At 45.1% G+C, this 19,677-nt stretch overlaps 1 protein-coding gene and 1 long non-coding RNA gene across 2 annotated transcripts in view; one reads left to right on the plus strand and one right to left on the minus strand.

The window, feature by feature from the left end:
• si:ch211-136a13.1 (HHIP-like protein 1) overlaps positions 1–18,453 on the plus strand; it is a 21,633-nt gene extending 3,180 nt beyond the window's left edge. Inside the window, exons 2-14 of the mRNA XM_060075044.1 lie at positions 7,839–8,133; positions 9,573–9,852; positions 10,223–10,348; positions 10,859–11,002; positions 12,302–12,414; positions 12,764–12,904; positions 13,276–13,350; positions 13,465–13,591; positions 14,060–14,205; positions 14,585–14,666; positions 15,392–15,474; positions 15,666–16,040; positions 17,033–18,453. Coding sequence (XP_059931027.1) covers positions 7,839–8,133; positions 9,573–9,852; positions 10,223–10,348; positions 10,859–11,002; positions 12,302–12,414; positions 12,764–12,904; positions 13,276–13,350; positions 13,465–13,591; positions 14,060–14,205; positions 14,585–14,666; positions 15,392–15,474; positions 15,666–16,040; positions 17,033–17,691 — 2,646 coding nt within the window. The 3' untranslated portion in view covers positions 17,692–18,453. The remainder of the gene's footprint in view (positions 1–7,838; positions 8,134–9,572; positions 9,853–10,222; positions 10,349–10,858; positions 11,003–12,301; positions 12,415–12,763; positions 12,905–13,275; positions 13,351–13,464; positions 13,592–14,059; positions 14,206–14,584; positions 14,667–15,391; positions 15,475–15,665; positions 16,041–17,032) is intronic.
• The window catches only part of LOC132473984 (uncharacterized), a 397,093-nt gene that overhangs the window by 10,629 nt on the left and 366,787 nt on the right, over positions 1–19,677 (minus strand). The window lies entirely within an intron of this gene.

Below are 19,677 nucleotides of genomic sequence, written 5' to 3' on the forward strand. Positions count from 1 at the left end.
CCATCCTACCTCTCTACTCCTACCCACCATCCTACCCACCATCCTACCTCTCTACTCCTACCCACCATCCTACCCACCATTCTACCTCTCTACTCCTACCCACCATCCTACCCACCATCCTACCTCTCTACTCCTACCCACCATCCTACCCACCATCCTACCTCTCTACTCCTACCCACCAACCTACCTCTCTACTCCTACCCACCATCCTACCTCTCTACTCCTACCCACCAACCTACCCACCATCCTACCTCTCTACTCCTACCCACCATCCTACCCACCATTCTACCTCTCTACTCCTACCCACCATCCTACCTCTCTACTCCTACCCACCATCCTACCTCTCTACTCCTACCCACCATCCTACCTATCTAATCCTACCCACCTACCATACCTACCATACCTACCTAGCTGCCATACTTACCTACCTACCTACCTACCTACCTACCTACCTACCTACCTACCTACCTACCTACCTACCTACCTACCTACCTACCTACCTACCTACCTACCTACCTACCTTCTATCCAACCTGCCATCCTAACTACCTATGTACATACACTACCGTTCAAAAGTTCGGGGTTACCCAGTAAATTTCATGTTTTCCATGAAAACTCACACTTTTATTCAACAGTTTTCAGGGTTTTCTCATCATCAATTAGCCTCTGAACACGATTAGCTAACCAATGGACCATTAGACCACAAAAGAAGAGTGCTTTTCTTTAAAAAAATGGGGCATTTGTAAGTGAACCCAAGCTTTTGTACGGTAGTGTACATACCTACCTACCTACCCTACCTGACTACCATACTAGGGGTTTAACGATACATGTATTCATATCGAACCGAATCGTTATGGACGTCGTGGTTCAGTGCATGGATTTACACGGAGAATACACAGTATAAAATTGTATAAAACTGGCGTGGGAATTAATCAATGTAATGCAGAATTAATGTTAGATACGCGAGTTCTTCAGGGACAACTCATGGCGCGTTTCAATTGGAGGGTGCGGGATGGTTCAGTTCGCTAAGGTGCGGCACGGATGGCGTTTCCACCGCCAAAACTGTGCGTGACCCTGAGTGAGCCGTATTAAGCCGTACTCGTCTCACTGTACTCCTCCGTTGGGGTACTGAGACGCCTGAAAGTGTGCCGGCAAGTTCGAGCTACACACGCCGTCCGTTGATTGGTCGACAGATTCGCACTTCCGTGAGACAGGGGGATAATAACAAACCAACACATTATCCGCGAGGTATTTCTGGACAACGGCGAAAGCATCGTTTTTTGAAGATAATGTTGCACAATAGTTTGGGTCCTTCTTGGACGTCCTACATTGTTGATCTTTGTTCATTGTGCACATTCTTATTTTTCCTTGGATTTATTAGCAGGCTTCACTGTGTCGGGCTGCTATGAGGTCACAATGCTAACGTAGCTGCCGCGGGTATCGCCATAAGGTTTAAACCCCACCCCCCCTACCATAAGGGTACTGTCGGCGGTGGAAACGCGAGCCGTAACTGAGCTGTGCCGAGCCGCACCTTCACTACTCGACCAAGCTGCACCGAAACCGACCCGCACCATCCGGTGGCAATTTCCCAAAATTCTGTGTAGGCCTACTTTGCACTTTCATAAATGAGACATTTTCAGTTTTATAACTGATTGTCTTATTTTGTTTGCAAGTTAATGATTGAGTCTGGAGATGATGTGGGGTACTTATTGTTTACTGTTTACATCTTAGATTACACAGTTCAGGCTTTTGCAGCTAGGTCAGGGGAGAAACTGTATGACACTAGGTGGTACAACCGGAGACATGCACAATAAAAAAGAATTGCTTTCAGCAATTCTTTTCTTTTCCCTTCATTGTACCGAACTCGTACCGAACCGTGATGTCTGAACCGAGTTATGAACCGAACCGTGACTTCAGTGCACCGTTACACCTCTATACCATACCTACCTACTAAGCTTCATACTATCCTTCCTACTATCCAAAAGGTTGATATAATAAACGGAACAAACCATTCACAATTCTGTTTCACACATAGTTCCCGGTAAATTACTGTAATAACCTTCCAGGCACCACTGGTATTTTTCATTATTCACACGTTCTGAAACATTTCAGTCTTGCTCCCAATCACATATGCTATAGCAATAGCGGAATAGATGGGTTAAGGGGTTAAGGGTCTGGCCTGGCTTTGTGTGAAAGGGTGCAGGAAGGAAATGTTCCAGAACGTAGCTGCATAATGGAACGAGTGGAAATCACTTGTGGTGCATGCAAGGTAAACCCAGTAATTTACTGGGAACTATGTGGGATAGAGGACTCAAAGCAGTGGCATCTCTACTTCACTGGAGGTATTCCAAACGTACTATAGTTTTGTGTCTCTCACTGTGTGTTTCTCACCAATAGATATAGCATGTCGACTCCAGCCAACTAGAAATCATTGTCCATTTAGCAAATGGCATCAGACATAGGGTTGACCCTAAAATAAAATTGAGCCGCAGATGCCAACCACCATAGAAAGAAATTCTGATAATTTTACCCTCCATCAATTTTTGCACATCTTCCAAAAAGGTGCTCGTCATCAGGCAGTGATAATTTCTGCTGAGCATATCATTTACATGTACATCTTCCCCACCGTGAGATCTGTGTGTGTTTTGGAGAGCTGAGAAGCGGGTGCGGTTGGCAAACTCAGAGTCAGTGCTTTGAGGATCAGGAGGCCTGCCAGACTACTTATCCTGCAGAAAACCACCACACTGAGGGCTTTGTTGAGGCCTCTCTCTGGAGGCTCACTGGCACTGATATATCATCAGGGGGCGATATAGGGGAGAGAGTGTGTGTGTGTGTGTGTGTTTGTGTTTCTGTGTGTGCATGTGTATGTGTGTTTGTTTGCGTATGTGTTCATGCAGAGGCTTTCACTTGTGCATATATAAGTTTGCATGCGTGTTTGCACCTTTCCATGCATATATGTGTATATGTGTGTGTGTGTGTGTGTGTGTGTGTGTGTGTGTGTGTGTGTGTGTGTGTGTGTGTGTGTGTGTGTGTGTGTGTGTGTGTGTGAGAGAGAGCATGTGCGTGTGTGTGCTTGTGTGTGTGTGTGTGTGCAGATAGGAGAAAGGAGCGGGCTTCTCAACATCCTGGAGCCCAACTGACCAAACAAACATCCTCATCCTCTGGTCCTGTGGACGCAGGACGCGGATCATGCTGCGACTCAACACAGAGACACAAAAGAGTTTCAAAACGGTTTAAAAAGAATTTCAACAGAGAGCAAGACCACATCCAAGACCACATCCGAAAAATGGTTAACGAAGGACTTCCCCTTAATGCCATACTGTGTCTTGGCAGTCCGATTCTTGGAAACTAATGAGCTGGAATGTTGATTGCCTGATGAATTTCAGGCGCTATTCAATGTTGTGTTTCTTAATGCAATGACAGAATACCATGTTCAGCATGTTCATAATGCTCTAATCAGGATTCGAACACACCACCTAAGGATCACCAGTACACAGCAGTATCCCGTTGAGCCACTGACGTTCCTGAACTGCAATAAGCCTCATACACAGTGAAAATGTCGATTGATAAGCACACAACATCAAGAAAACTCCAAGCACACATTTCACAAGATAATTAAGGGCTTTCTTAAAGTAGTACTGATCTGAAAATGTGCACTGTTAATGGTATCTACCTAATGATAGCCGTATGGTAGTTACAATAACAAAATGGTCATATACGCAAAATGGGTTGAGACTGTGGACGTTTGGCTTTTCTATGAAATTGTGGGAAAAGTAAACACTTTTAGAGCAGGAGACCAGTGCCCTATACCACGAAGCTCGCTGAACATACCCAGGCTTTCTTGGGAAAACCTGGCTCGACAGAGCCGCAACTCGCAATCAGAGTTAAATGGTACCACGAAGCTCACTTTAGATTCAATTAGTAGAACCTGGTTTTCCGCTTTAGGTTCAGTGCGCGTTCACGTGAAAAGGGCGTTTTTTGCGTCATTTTTCTCACCTTTACGATAGATCAAGCAGTCTATATGAGTATAAGTGAAAAGATTCTGCATATTGTCTGTAAAATAACTATGCCAAATGCAGAATTGTTCGCCATTAATCCAAATAGAATGATGCATAAAAATGCATAAGCAACGTCCATCCTGCCTTATTCTATCATTTAGGGAATTCACTTTAAATACACCCTATTTAAGAAATGTATCGCATGTTTTCGACCGCTGAGAGGTAGCGGCTGTAGCGTAGTGGATTAGTATAAGACCCGAACGCCAGCGACCGGGGTTCAAATTCGCCGGTCTATCATCCTGCATTTTACCCCCATAGATGTGGTGCCAGCACGGCCTTGAAAATATGGGTTCAAGTTCGAAATAAGCACAAAAATATAATTATCAAAGGGGGTCTCAAAGGACGCATACGCTTCAACCTGTGGCTCCAGCCCTACAGGAAATGACTCAGCAAGTGCTCCATCTCGTTGCACCTGCACCCAGCGGCTCGCTTGCACGATTTTGGCCTGAAGTTCTTCCCAGACCTACACCCTAGCCATCCAACATGCATATCTTAGAATCAGGCCTCTCTTTAATAGTGACAAAAAGTTATGAGAGAAATACACATTAACTTTTTGTTATCTCATAAGCGGCGTGGTGCCGGCTCCTTTTGACCCCAGACTTCAAGAACGTGGCCACAGGCCTGCTGTGTCTACACACCTTAAGCCACAAATGTACACATCCATCCCACAAAAAATGGGGACTAGAAACTAACCTCTGTCTTATGTACATTTACTGTACTGTTGGAGGTCACGCCCCTTTCCGGCCTTTTCGAGATAGCTAGGGATACTAAAATGTTTACACACATTTCCCGGGGCCCCGAGAACGACATATCCGAGATTTGGAGTTCTAGCCCTTAGAGAAAAAAAGTTTTCCCAAATGGACTGTCATTTGGACAAAGCCCCTCAGAAGTGTTGCCTGCAAGACCTAATGGTTCAGAATGTGGTGGAAAAACAGTTTTTGAGATAGAAAGGTCCTACCGCCCTGAAATTTGAATACCTTATTCTAGGGCCTAACTGGGACCCCCGCACCGAAACATGGCCCGGTCGGACCCCGAGGGCTTGGACTTTCATAATCTTCGCTCGGTGAATGTGAAGGATGTTTGGTCGGATAGTTATGACGAAGAATCATAATGTGAATGGGAATATTCTATAAATGTCTTGATATCATCTTTCGTCTCAACACTTCTGCTGCAGCCGCTTAAAGTCTCACTCCGAGAACCTTAAAATATGAATCAATCCATTAGAAGCATGAAAATATCTTCCCGGTGGCGGAACGGGGCAAACAAGGTGTCCTTTGACATCTACGTTTCGAGGCGATTGCAACAGTGCCAGACATGATCATATTTGAATCTGGTAAATTTTTAATCATTTTTGTAGCCTGTGAATCTTTTTATCATGTTTGGCTGATGAAATTGTGGGAAAAGTAAAAAAAAATTAGGGCATAAGACCTAGGGTTTTATAGATGCATCTAAAGAATTTTGAGCCCAGGTCAATCTGGTACAGAGAAATAAGCCTAATTCATGATTTTCTACAATAGCACAACCTTTGGGTGAAGTAACCCAAATTTGGGTTCATAGGTAGTGGGGGTTTTCGGTAACAATACTTGAACATTTCAAGAGTTTTCGACTTACGGTAGGGGCTGCAGTGTGACTTTTACAGAATTTGAGAAAAAATAAAAACGTTACAGAAACAATAGGGGACCAAGCAGATTCGCTGCTCTGACCCCTAAAAATCAATTCAAAGTCCAAAGGTAAGGGACGACTAAATTATGAATATGCATTCATGATCATGAGTTCCTATGGAGTCCATCCTAGCCGTTGTACGCTATGAGCGCTTGTAGGCTGTACATTTAATAACCTGCAGCAGTGACAGCAGAAATCAGATGGAAAGCTGGCCTCTCTTTGTCTTTCTTGGTATGTGCTTCTGTCCACCACCTTCTGACCTGAACAGTAAACATTTGCCACATGTGCTGCCCAACTCCCAAGTCATGCGATATTGTTGCATTATGTCCTGTTTAACCTGCTTCTCAATTGTGTATTATTTACTCTGTCTCTAGCTCTCGTTTAGTTGCTCCTACTCGTCAGTCGCTTGTGATTCGCCATCCTTCAAGATTAGTTTTTTTATGACCTTTCATTGATTGAACATCTAAAACAGCTTCCTTTATACAGTATCACTAATGGACTCCCTTGATGAGCTCATACATTCTCCTTGTTTCTCTCTGTTTCCCTCATTTCTTTCTATGTGTTTCATCACTACCCATCACTTTAACAAAGGCCCTGAATATGCCACTAATCAGTTTGGATAAGACTCTGCCGTGTTAAATGTAACTTCAAAGCTCTATTCAAATCAACTCCAGCTGAAGACCACCTGACGGCCTGGAGCTGGTTGTTAGACGGAAATCAAAGTCTCCCGCTCATGACCAAATGTTGGTCCAACTGGATCAGGACCCAAACATTCTATCCCCTTATTGAAGTACAACATCATGATTCAACGGAATGGGGATTTGGATTGAGTTAAGGCTATTTTTCATAGAAAAATACACAAAAAAAAAAAAAAAAAAAAATGGACCTGATCCAAATGCTGTCATCATATGAGCTAATCCTTGAGGAGTTCATTCTGAATGGTGTAAAAAAAAACACAGAGATGAATTGTAGGTTTTTCAGTTGATCAGCCTCAACTATTTGCTTGGATTCGGTCTGATTATTGATAATTGCCAGCAAGGAAAGGACAAATAGGACTATAAGTTACTGGATCCTGCAGCGGTCATATTGTAGGCCTTTAGAAGACCACATTCATTCCCTATCTGATGATTTCCTTCAGAAATAAATTTTCGAAATGGGTTAGAATTCTAGCCGACCTTTACCATAGAAAGGATGTGCTGATTTAGTCCAAGGTCTAAACACCTGTGATTATAACATGACTACCACACAAATGAGCATTATACCAGAGGGTAATAAATGTCGCCCCTGGAACAGTCTGATGCTTGCATCGTACATTTTTTTTCAAACAGGAAGTACATATTTTCTTTGTGTCATGAATTTGGAAAAAGCCACTTTGAAGATGAAAGTCTTTCTGGCCAGCTTTTAAGTTGACTCGGATGTTCTGTGCGCACACACACACACACACACACACACACACACACACACACACACACACACACACACACACACACACACACACACACACACACACACACACACACACGTGCCACACACATGCGCATGCCCACACTTCTTAATTTCAGTTGGTAGATGTCGTCTCTATATCAAAAACCAAATAGCAGTGCATCAGCGGCTCAGTCAGCGTGCTCCCAGCTCATGGCTCATCCTGCTGGGCGTGGGCCGTGTGGCTGCGACTTAATAACGGACTCCACCGTTCACAGAGCCAATTTTAAACGGTTGCATTTAAACAAATAAGCTTTATATAGCCGGGTCCTGCCCAACCATGATGATGATGAGGCGGGGGGGGGGGGGGCTTTCCTATCGAACATTACCGAGCCATGTGACACAAACACCGTCATGGCAAACTCCACCAAGAGAAGGGCCGCAGCGAGGAGCACAAGAAGCTCAAATATGGAATCTTGAACCAAGCATTTTTCTTCTAGAGATCGAAAGGGTGCATTGACGTTCAAACAATACAAGGGCATACTTTTTAATTAACCATGCATTGAATTGAGCTAACGTCGTATTTAAACTTATTCATGTTGACAGCATCAACCCCTATGTTCTGCACAACGTTTGCCTATTTTGTGAATAAAGCTGTGAGTTTGAATCCATGAACCCAGCCTCCCCCTGTTTCCAGGAGTGTTCCCCGTACGCCGCCCACCTGTTTGACGCAGAGGACGCCAACACGCCCATGCGGGTGCTGCCTGGCCTGTGCAGGGACTACTGCTCCGACTACTGGCACCAGTGCCGCTACACCCTCAGCCTGGCCCTGGAGGTCCTGGGGGGCACCGCCCGGGCCCAGGGGCTGGTGGGCTCCCCGGCCCAGATCACCAACCTCACGCTGGGCCTGGAGGAGGACCGCGGAGCCTTCTGTGACTTCCTGGAGCTGAAGGACAAGCAGTACTGCTACCCCAACGTGCTGAGCAACGCGGGTGAGGGCACGGCGCAACACACGCACACATGTCATCAGCGTAATAGCATAATTGCATAAGGCAAGGCAAGGCAACTTTATTTATAGAGCCCTTTTCATACCCGAGGCAGACTCATAATGTCGCACATAAAAACATTGTCATGCAATAAAATTAAATAATAAATACAAATAAAATACAAAAAAGGCCAAGTGAAAAATTGCATTGTAGAAAAAGTGCAAAAGTTAAAAGTGCAATGTCTGTAAGATTTAGCAGAAAGCTAAAGTAAACTTAAAAGTCTTCAGTCTTGTTTTAAAAGTAAGTCATTAGAAGTAAGTAAATCTATCTTGTATTTACCGTCAACAATTTTCTGGCAGATAGTGGTTATGAAATGTAAAAAAAAATCGAATTGGTTTAGGATATAGCCAAGGAGGCACAGTAAAATCAGCAGCGTCAGGAGAGTAGCGTTAGGTTGGACAGCCCATAAACCTCAACATATGACCTATGGCATTCATGATATGAGGCTAACGATGTGTTGGAGCAGGAAGGGCAGGTTGTAAAATAATTCGACTTACAGGTGGAAGGTTCTGGGTTCAAAGGCCACTGCCTGCAGCCTAATTCGTAGCATCCCCCAGCAAAGGGGGATGCAGTAACCAAGGCTGCCTTAATGCACAGGCTTTCCTGGGCTGAAGCCCGAGGGCCTACGACAACCAGGGGGCCTATCATGAGCTGCAGTAAATGTTTATTTTTTTTCATACTGGCTCATGATAGGCCCCCCGATCGGCGGAGGCCCAAGACGATTCGATTTTTGGTTTTGGGCTTACAAAGATCAGAGGCCTATCATGGGCCAAGAAAAAAGGGGGCCACTAGGGGGGTACTGCGGGCACCCCCTAGTGGTAGCTGGGCCCATTGGCCACTTGACACCACAGCCACAGTCATCGTCCCCCCGTCGACAACGGCAAAATGTCGGAAAATAATTGACACACCTTCATTGTAAGGGGGCCTACGAAACCTCTCAGCCCTAGGCCCCATGGGAGGTTAATGCAGGCCTTGCATTGACCTCTCATCCTGCTCTTTTATGTACTGTGTCTGAATATATTCTTAGCTGCTTAATATAAAATAACAAAATACAAAAACATACCCACACACACACTCTGCATTCTGGTGCACATGGCACACACACATACATTGATGCATACGCACACACACACACACACACACACACACACACACACACACACACACACACACACACACACACACACACACACACACACACACACACACACACACACACACACACACACACACACACACGCACACACACACACACACGCACACACCTCTAGCACACACCTATATCCATTTATGCGTACACACACCTTGTGTGATTAGAATCTGTCAGAACACAGATCAACCTTCTCTGTTGGTTCACCTCTGTCCCCTTCTGTATTCCCCGCTAGAGCTCAACGCTAACTTGGGTTCGGTGCGCGAGGACTCCGAGGGCTGCCTGGAGCTGTGCCTGCAGGAAGTGGCAAACGGGCTCCGCAACCCCGTGGCCATGATCCACGCCAACGACGGCAGCCACCGCTTCTTCGTGGCCGAGCAGCTGGGCTACGTGTGGGTGTACCTGGCCAACGGCTCCCGGGTGGACCGGCCCTTCCTCAACCTCACCCAGGCCGTGCTCACCTCCCCCTGGGCCGGAGACGAGCGGGGGTTCCTCTGCATCGCCCTCCACCCCAGGTGCCTCCCTGAGCAGAGATGTGTTATCTATTGGTGTCTGGATTGACTTCTGTACATGTGGGGGGAAGGACCCACGTACAGTGTGACACAAACATGTTACGGTTAGATTGTCCAAGCAAGTGACAGCTAGGATTTATGGTCAAACTCTTATAGTCTGATAAAGAAATCTAATAGAAATGTATTTCCAATTTTATATTTTATGTTGCAAAGCTATGTCAGATGATAAGCAAATTAGACCAGTAAATAATGGTTTTAACACAATCAAGAGAAATAATTACAAAACATTGGTATTGATTTTGATTGTGCACTCTGCTTACCATCATCAAAATATGACCAGTAGTAAATATATGTGCTGTATCCAAACTTCTAGCTTCACCACAGTCCGCAAGGCCTACGTCTACTACTCTGTATCGGTGAAGAAACAGGAGAAGATACGCGTCAGTGAGTTCACACTGTCCACCCACGATGTAAACCAACTGGACCACGCATCAGAGAGGTGAGGGAAGAGACAGAGCATCGTACCCATTGTATCAGCACAGTCTTTTGGCATCTCCACATGGACATGAGCAGATACTAAGCACACCGCCAGGATCCTGGCAGCAGGGATAAGGGGTAATGCATGTACAACGCATGTTTGAATAGAAACATGGACAAACCACAAAGCCATTCCATGTGGGTAACCGGCCTCCCCACCACCGCTGTCTCATGGGCGGAAGTGGCTCAGGAGGTAGAGCGGGTTGGCTGGTAACCGGAAAGTTGCTAGTTCGATCCGCGGCCCCTCCTAGCTGAGTGTCGAGGTGTCCCTGAGCCAGACACCTTACCCTGATGAATGGGTGAATGTGAGGCAATATTGTAAAGCGCTTTGAGTGGCTACTGGTTAGAAATGCGCCACATAAATGCATTCCATTTACCATTTCATTGAATGTGCAGTTGATGATTACATGTGTGTATTTGCACACGTGTGTAAGTGAAGGGGTCTCAAAGGCCGGGCTCTGTCTTTGTAAAGAACCATCCTCGAGGTAGCGGAGCCGGCGTCCAACCACAACGGAGGACAACTCCTCTTTGGGGAGGACGGCTTCCTGTACATCTTTATCGGAGATGGCGGCCGTGCGGGGGACCCCTTCGGAAAGTTTGGCAATTCTCAGAATAAGTGAGTGGATTTGGGAATCAATAGTCAATAGATCGACGTTAAAGTAGAATCCACTGAGTTGAGCCCAAGGCTGTGGTTGACTGTGCTGCTCCTCCACGAACTAAGAAATGTCCATTTAATTAATCTATGAAGCCTCTTCTGTACAGCTAGGTGTTAGCATTGGACACAGCCTGGGAAATACTTTTCCCATTGGCACATGAGCTGTTTAAATAACAGAAAAATAAAATAATGCCAACAAACTTTTGTAATTTTAGAACGTCTAGGACGTCTTTGAGTTGTACAGTAAATGTTCAAGAAATTCCTGTTATGAGCCGTTCTGCTCTGAATGATTCAACTGGTATTCTGCTATTTGATTAGCCTGGCCTGGCTCAAAGGTGCCATGCAGCATAGCCTAGTATAGAAGCGCAGGAGCTACAGTTTAGATGGGCCTATGTGGCATCAAAAGGTCTTTGTGTTGTTCAGACTTGGCTTGAGAAGCAGGCAGGGCAAGCAAGACATGACCCGTTAAAAACATTATGATGTCACTTAATAAAATAGCTAATTTCCATTGAACTCAGGGATTTGCACTGGGTCATGTGAAATTATGTTTTAGTCTGGAACTCAGATACGGAAGAATTTGAATGAAACTACTTTTGGTTAAGACCCATTTACTATTGTTTATTTACTATTATGCATTTTTAGGCTATTATGACTGATGGTTTAACATATTGAAATACAACCTCCAAGCCTTTATCTTACCACCAAGAACCAAGAATGCCTTCACTAACATAATGTGTGTAAAAACTGTGGCTGCAGTTAGTTTGCAGTTTATGAGCAGAGAGATGAGTGGCTATTTTGACATGCTGCATTAACAGTGCTGGTAAAGGTAGACAATGCCAAGAATAATATTTACACACACACACACACACACACACACACACACACACACACACACACACACACACACACACACACACACACACACACACACACACACACATGCACATACACACAAACACACACATTTCAAGAAAGCAGGGGTGGAAAGAAGGTAAGAGTAAAGCAGTTTCTTTATTTTCGTGTCCCTTTCTGTATGGGCGGTCAAAGCAGATTAATACAAACACAGTAAAAAATGAATGACAGTACAAATAGCCTACCGTTCATCAATGGGATAGGATCATCTTTAGATAGCAGTGACATGCACAACTCTTTTACTGTGTGCGTGTGTGTGTGTGTGTGTGTGTGTGTGTGTGTGTGTGTGTGTGTGTGTGTGTGTGTGTGTGTGTGTGTGTGTGTGTGTGTGGACTCATGCCTACTCAGGTCTACTCATCTGGGCAAGGCCCTTCGCATCAACGTCAACGACAACGACGATGGGGCCCCTTACAGCATTCCTCCAGACAACCCCTTCCTGGCAGAGCCCAACGCCATGCCTGGTACCGCTCTGGTTTATCTATTGAGTTCATATTGAAAGGTCCTGGATTGCTTTTTATCTGATTGAATGCGTGTGACTTCCTAGATATTGATCAGGGTAAAATAAAATGTAAATTGGACACAGTATAAAAAATCGTTCTTCCATTTCACATTTATTTTCTCTCTTTCTTCCTTTATTTATTTCTCTCTTTGTTTAATTCAGAAATATTTTCTTTGTTTTTGTCTTGTTGCCCCATGCTGCATTGGTAACTGGTTGTATGTTGTTGATTTTGATGAATGGCTGGCCAATGTTATTCTACTTGTACAATGAAGATGTCTAATCTCTCTCACCTCTCTCACTCTCTCTCTCAGAGATCTATGCATACGGTGTGCGCAACATGTGGCGTTGCTCCGTGGACCGTGGCGACACGGCTACGGGCAGTGGGCGTGGCCGCTTGTTCTGCGGCGACGTAGGACAGAATAAATACGAGGAGGTGGACCTTGTGGTCAAAGGTGACATCACAGAGCACTGACCACACTAGAGCCCGCTGAGCCCACAGCCCCTGGGACTCGGTCCACTCAGACAATATAATCACGTGGTCAAAGTCAATCTCTTTTTACAACGTGCTGCAATCATACCTAATGGTACGATTGTGAGTTTGTTTTAAAACTCACCAGTACTTTGAGTATTACACTCTGCTTGGTGATTTGCCTGTTTCAAAGAAGGCAACGAAATGTATGAAATTACCATGTCGTCTAGAGATGTATAAGTAGGCCTACATTAATTTACATACATACATTTGCATCATTCCATTAACCAAGGCATCGTCCAGAAAAGGGAGCTAAACTTTAATTCAAAATACATTTCCTTTCAAACTTTAAAGGTGGAAACTATGGATGGAGAGCCAAAGAAGGCTTCAGTTGCTATGACCGAAAACTCTGTAAAAACTCCACGCTGGGTACGTCTTTCTGTTCAAACACAGGCCTTTGGACCACCACCGAGGACGACATCACGATTATTCTGTACGACCTGGATCCAGCCTTACTTAACATGAATGTGGCTTGCTCTCCAGATGACATCCTCCCGATTTTCGCCTACCCCCACAAGCTGGGCAAGTCGGTGACTGGAGGCTACATCTACAGAGGCTGCCAGATGCCCAACCTCAATGGCCTCTACATCTTCGGGGACTTCATGAGCGGGTGTGTGTCGGGTAACATGGGTATACTATAGATGTATGGAGGACGTGTGTTAGCATATAGTGGCTATTAGGAACAGGATAGTCTGGTATTGGTCAGGGCAGTTTGAAGCTTAGAAGTTCTGGGGCGAACCCCAATGTCTGCAGTAGTCTACCTTTAGGCGAACAATAACTGCTTAAAACAATGACAAATCCAGTTCAAAGTAATTTTTTCATGTGTGCAAATGTTAAAGTTGAAGTTGATTTAATATCATTGAATAATAATAATAATAATAATAATAATATAATAATAATAATAATAATAATAATAATAATAATAATAATAATAATAATAATAATAATGAATAAAAACTGTAATCATTATTTCAGGTTTAAAAACATTGGGAACAAATTGGGAATAATATGTGTGTTTGTGTGTGTGCGTGCGTGCATGCGTGTGTGTGTTTGTGTGTGTGTGTGTGTGTCTGTTCAGCCGTCTGATGTCTCTAAAGGAGAACACCACGACCGGTGAATGGCACTACAACGAGATCTGTATGGGCAAAGACCAGACCTGCCGATTCCCCAAGCTGATCAACAGCTACTACAAATACATCATCTCCTTTGCTGAAGACGAAGCAGGTACTGCCTTAGGGTGTCTGATTTAAAAAATGTTCACAGTGGTTCACAGTGTTGACACCCCTTTTTCACATTGTTTTTCTGCACTAATTTCACTACACTGTAAAAGTACTGGCAGCAGTTCTTCCAGTAAGATACTGTTTATTTGCAGTAGTAATACTGTATCATATAAATGCAGTAGATTACTGTTAGAATTTGTAGAAAGTGTTACAGTGTATACTCCATCTCCCTCAACCCTTATCTCTACCTATTTCTCTCTATCTCCTCTGTGACCCCATCTCCCTGGACCCTTATCTCTCCATCTCCTTCAACCCTTATCTCTACCTATTTCTCTCCATCTCCTCTGTAACCCACTCCTCTGTGTCCGTGGTCGTCTCTCCAGGCGAGCTGTACTTCCTAGCAACGGGCACTCCCAGTGCCTCAGCGAGAGCGGGAGTCATCTACAAGATTACGGACCCGTCCAAGTAAGTCACTCATACGCCTCCCAGCAAAAGCAATCCCCGGGCCATGCTGTCAGGGATGTTGTGTGAGGCAGCGGACCCATTTTCACCCAGGACAGGACGTGGAATGCACCAGTGTGGCTTATTAGGTACCGACCATCCTGACAGATGTACCGTCCATCACAGCTGTCACTCGCTTTCTATTTCTCTTCTTCGCATGGCATACACAGATAATTAAAAGGATCTCTGTGGGTTTATATTTTATTCTAATTATCTCTGTCAGAGAACCGGTTGCATAGTGGCTTGGCAACCATGACAATATTGTCTCTGTCCATAAGACGGATTCAACATGAAAAGCAGTAGAAGGTTGTCCTTGGTCCTTGGAACCCCGCAGGGCTCGTTTCATGGGACCCCCTCACACAGGCCAGCACTTTCACACCAGGGCTCCACCTGCGTACTCTATAGGCTCACAGGCCGGCGTGAGAGGGTCTGAATGGGATCTTAAACGCTGGGCCGTTAGGGCATGGTATAGTGTACCCAAAGCCTAGAGAGGGGGGGAGCGGGGAGGCCAGGGGAAGGGCCTTGAGAGGAACACCTGGTATGTGCAGCTGATAGCGCAGACGTTTAGCTGTTGTGTTAAATAGTGGTTGTGCTTTATCAATGCTGGATGCTATGCTCTATCCATCTGATGCCTCCTGGCTGACACACTGTGTTTATCGAATACAATACTCCTGATGCCTCATCCACAGGAGGGCGCCCCCTGGGAAGTGTAGCATCAAGCCGTCCCCGGTCAAGGTCAAGGGAAAGCTTGTTCACTTCCACCCTAAGGAAGGTAGGGCTTCCCAGGACGCTTCTTTTCCTCTCCACATTTTTAATTGTCTTTAGCCTGTTGTAAATCAAGGACATGTTCACACCCGCAATTTGCAATACAACCTCATTTTTGTTGCGTATGGCAACAAATATATAGCATACGGAATAGTCTTGGTGTGAATTGTGATTCTGCTCCTCTCTCCAACCCTGCAGAGTTTGTCATTAACAAGAAGCCAACGACAACAGCTGCACCGACGACAACCACAAGAAAAACAACAACAACCACAAGAAAAACAACGACCACAACAAGGAAAGCGACGACAACCACGAGAAAAGCGACAACAACGGCAGCGACGCCGACAATGGCCCAGAGAACAATGACTCGCAAAACAGCAACGGCGGCAAGAAAAACAACCACTACAAGAGCAACCCCCATTGCGCAGATCACTATGGCAACAACAACCGGCCGCAGGCCGACCGTGGCGGCCATCAGACCGAGCGACAGGCCGACCACTAGGCCTTCGGTTAAAGCCAACGGGAGAAAGGCCCCGACCACGTCCCTGGGAGTGGCCAGCAGCCACAGACCAGGTCTCCTCATCTTCCTCCTCTGTGCTCCCTTCTCCCTCTCTGCTTTTGCTCCGTAACATCCCATGCAACCCTTCAGACCCTCCAGGGACCGTAAGCTCCCATGTAACCCTTCAGACCCTCCAGGGACCTCTTGAGAACATCCTTGATTTTAGACACGTTTTTTTTTATCAATGGTTCATTAATTGTGATCGATCGAATGCTTAATTGCCAAAAAAAAGAGGGAAAAATATGTTTTTTCTTGATATGAGAAAGTCGACAATAGCTTGCTACATATAATATAATTAAACTTCGATTCAGTAGTAGAATTTAAATATTGCAATAAAACAGTTCATTGCAGCTAAAAAAAATGGAATAACCTGGAGGGACTGACGAGCTCTTTTCTGCACTTCCACTGAGCTGTTAGAGGTGGCACTTTAATGAAGATGGAATCATTTCATGCTGAAAGCTTCGGCTTGTAGAGGTTAGACCGTTGGCTGGTACCAAGGGGCCCACAGAGTCGGGGTATGGCTGTTGTCTCAATGAAAGCCATAGTTAGATGTCTTTTGTTGCACTTGTTTTCTCTGACCTCAGGTAATAAGGGTCATTCTGACATTTGTGTCGAATGCAAAAGGTGCTTTCTGTGCGTCAAAATGTCAACCATTTAAACTATTGCATACCTAGAGCATTATTTATTTTAAATAAATGTATTTGCATCTCAAGAAGCACCCTTCATCTTTATGTGTCTTGTTTGTGGGTCATTGTCCTTTCATTGCATGCCCTAACATCACTAGCTTGTATATTGAATAGGTTTCATGGGCCACTAGGCTGTGAAACTTACTCAATGCTTGAATGAAAAAGCATCATTTTCAATTCAAATCAAACACATTCAACACATTCACACTGGGGTCACGAGTTTCACGTCGTTTAACCATTGCACCTCTTTGGATCCGCCAGCCCCACTGGGATGTGATCGTCCATTTACAATAAAGAGGGTGATTCTGTGTTTCCTTCAGGTTATCGCTCAACCACCCTGACCCCCACCTCCTCACCCAGCTCCACCATCGTTCACTACACCCGCTCCCGTCACCCCCTGGCGTCTCCACCTCCTTCGCCCTCCCGCCCTGTCAGGCCGACCCCCACCACCTCCAGGCCCCGGCGACCCACGGCCGACACCGCCCTGTCCAGAGCCCAGCTAGAGAAGCTGCTGCTGGCAGAGAAGCAGGTGACTGCCGGGGGGGGGAACCAGGTCGACAAGACCCCAACCGGGGACACAGGCGCTGGGGGGAGAGCCAGGACCTATAACCGGGGCACCGGAGGAAGAAGGCTGCGGGCGGGCTCGGTGCGGCTGGTGAGCGCGGACGGGCTGATGGACCGTGGCCGCGTGGAGGTGTTCATCCGCGGCGAGTGGGGCTCGGTGTGCGACGACCTGTTCAACAGCAAGGCGGCGGCCGTGGTGTGCCGGCAGATGGGCTTCAGCGCGGCGCTGGCCGTGAAGAAGAGGGCGGCGCTGGGGGGCGCGGGGGACGCCGTGCGGATCCTGCTGGACGACGTGGAGTGCCGCGGAGACGAGGGGTCCCTGCTGGAATGCAAGAGGTCGAAGGTCGGGAAGCACAACTGCTCCCATCAGGAGGACGTGGGGGTGGTTTGCGGGTATGACACGGGGGAGGAGTGAGGGGGATGGGGGGAGACGGGAAGATGAAGGAGAAGAGAAGATTGGACACTTCATTGACAATTACCCGATAAAAGCGTCAAACAGCAGGTCTGAGGTACTTCCATTGAAGAGCGTACTCTGATACTGTGAAGTAAGAAGACCACTGTAGGATCTAACACTTTCACACGTAGCAAAAGTATGAATGAATGTAGACAAGACTTCAACATCCAACACCTCAACACAATTTATTTCACCGCTAGTGCCAAACTTGATGAATGTATTTTCTTTTATTCTCACCACAATTTCACCATTTAAAAAGAAGTATGTATATTTCTCAAAAATAGTCCTCACGCATGCAGGAGGGAACAGATGAAAACAAAAGGGAAGTAAAATACCAGAAGGTGTTTACTTCTAACTTTGTTTTAAAATACCAGGTAGCTTGTATTGGCCTGTATTTTTATGGGTTATATTTGTGATATTGGGCATTCAGCTCTGCATATGAAGCATTGTTTGTTTTGTTTTGTTTGCACATTCATTTTACTGCTTGCAAGTCGGTTGTCATTCTACAATCTGTGAGCCAATATTTCTTGAATGCCAAGATATACCTTTTCACTGTATGCACACCAACATATTTATCCTGCCAGGTTTAAAGTTTTAGATTCCATAATAAAGTAATGCTGGACATTCTGTAAGAATATTAAATAAATAGTAATGTTTCACGTTGTAGTAACATGAATATATGTTGGGTATTGAATACAATTGTGTGTTGCTTTGCTGCTGGAACTCTGGTGTTTTTGTTGGTCCTGAAAAGAAAAAGACTTCAAACAGTTAACTAACCCCAATTATAATAATTATTTCTAATGATAATTCAAGGAATTTTCCCCACGAGGGAATATTGTTCGGAAGTCACAGAGCTTCCTTGAATTACCATTATAAATAATTGTATTTATTTATTTAATAATTCACCTGAGGTCCAAAGCTGATGTAACGTTGCAGTTCCATCAGTGGGCCATAGGAGGACACTCATCAACCACATCCACAGAGTCTCATAGAGAGATGATACATAGGTTTGGTTTTATTTAGTTGAACTACATTAAGTATTTATAAGGACGTATAAGGTGTGTAACCAATCATTTAATAATTAAATACAAACTAAATATCCTCTTTTCACGCATTCACTTAGCATGGGATTCAAACTACACTAAAGTAAAAACTAAGCCGACTAATATAATAATCTAGTCTATTCAATATGATTAATAAACTTTTGGTCTTGAAAAGTAAAGTCAGCACTTTATATCCAATTACTTAAGTGGTAAGGTTTACTTGCCAGTCACTCAAGACGAGTGTCAGCTTAAAAGCTTCAATAAAAGTGTCCTCGAGATATTGCTGTAAGATACACACACACAAACACACACACACACACACACACACACACGCACACACACGCACAGACACACACACACACACACACACACACACACACACACACACACACACACACACACACACACACACACACACAACACACACACACACACACACACACACACACACACACACACACACACACACACACACACACACACATACACACACACACACAGGAGAGCAGGTGCACTTCTGCAGCCTCACTGGAGACAGTGTGTGCATTGCTTAAGGGCACATTTGAAAGTGTTTACAAAGCAAACAGCTCTCTCCAACCAACAGGTCGTACACAAGGACCCAAAGAGCCCAACAAAGAACTCCTAACTCAAAAACTCATTATGAAGCTTGTGAAAGTGGATATTGTTTATTTGTTGAGGGCTGTTCTCTTTATCCATCCCTGTCGGCATTAATCTATCTCTCTCTTTCTCTCGATTAATTGTGCATTACTTTGAATTAGGGTGTGTGTGCCTTCCCGTCTGTGTGTGTTTGTGTTTGTGTGTGTGTGTGTGTGTGTGTGTGTGTGTGTGTGTGTGTGTGTGTGTGTGTGTGTGTGTGTGTGTGTGTGTGTCGAAAGGTGTGTCT

The sequence above is a fragment of the Gadus macrocephalus genome, chromosome 16, assembly GCF_031168955.1.
Source record: "Gadus macrocephalus chromosome 16, ASM3116895v1".
NCBI classification, from domain to species: domain Eukaryota; kingdom Metazoa; phylum Chordata; class Actinopteri; order Gadiformes; family Gadidae; genus Gadus; species Gadus macrocephalus.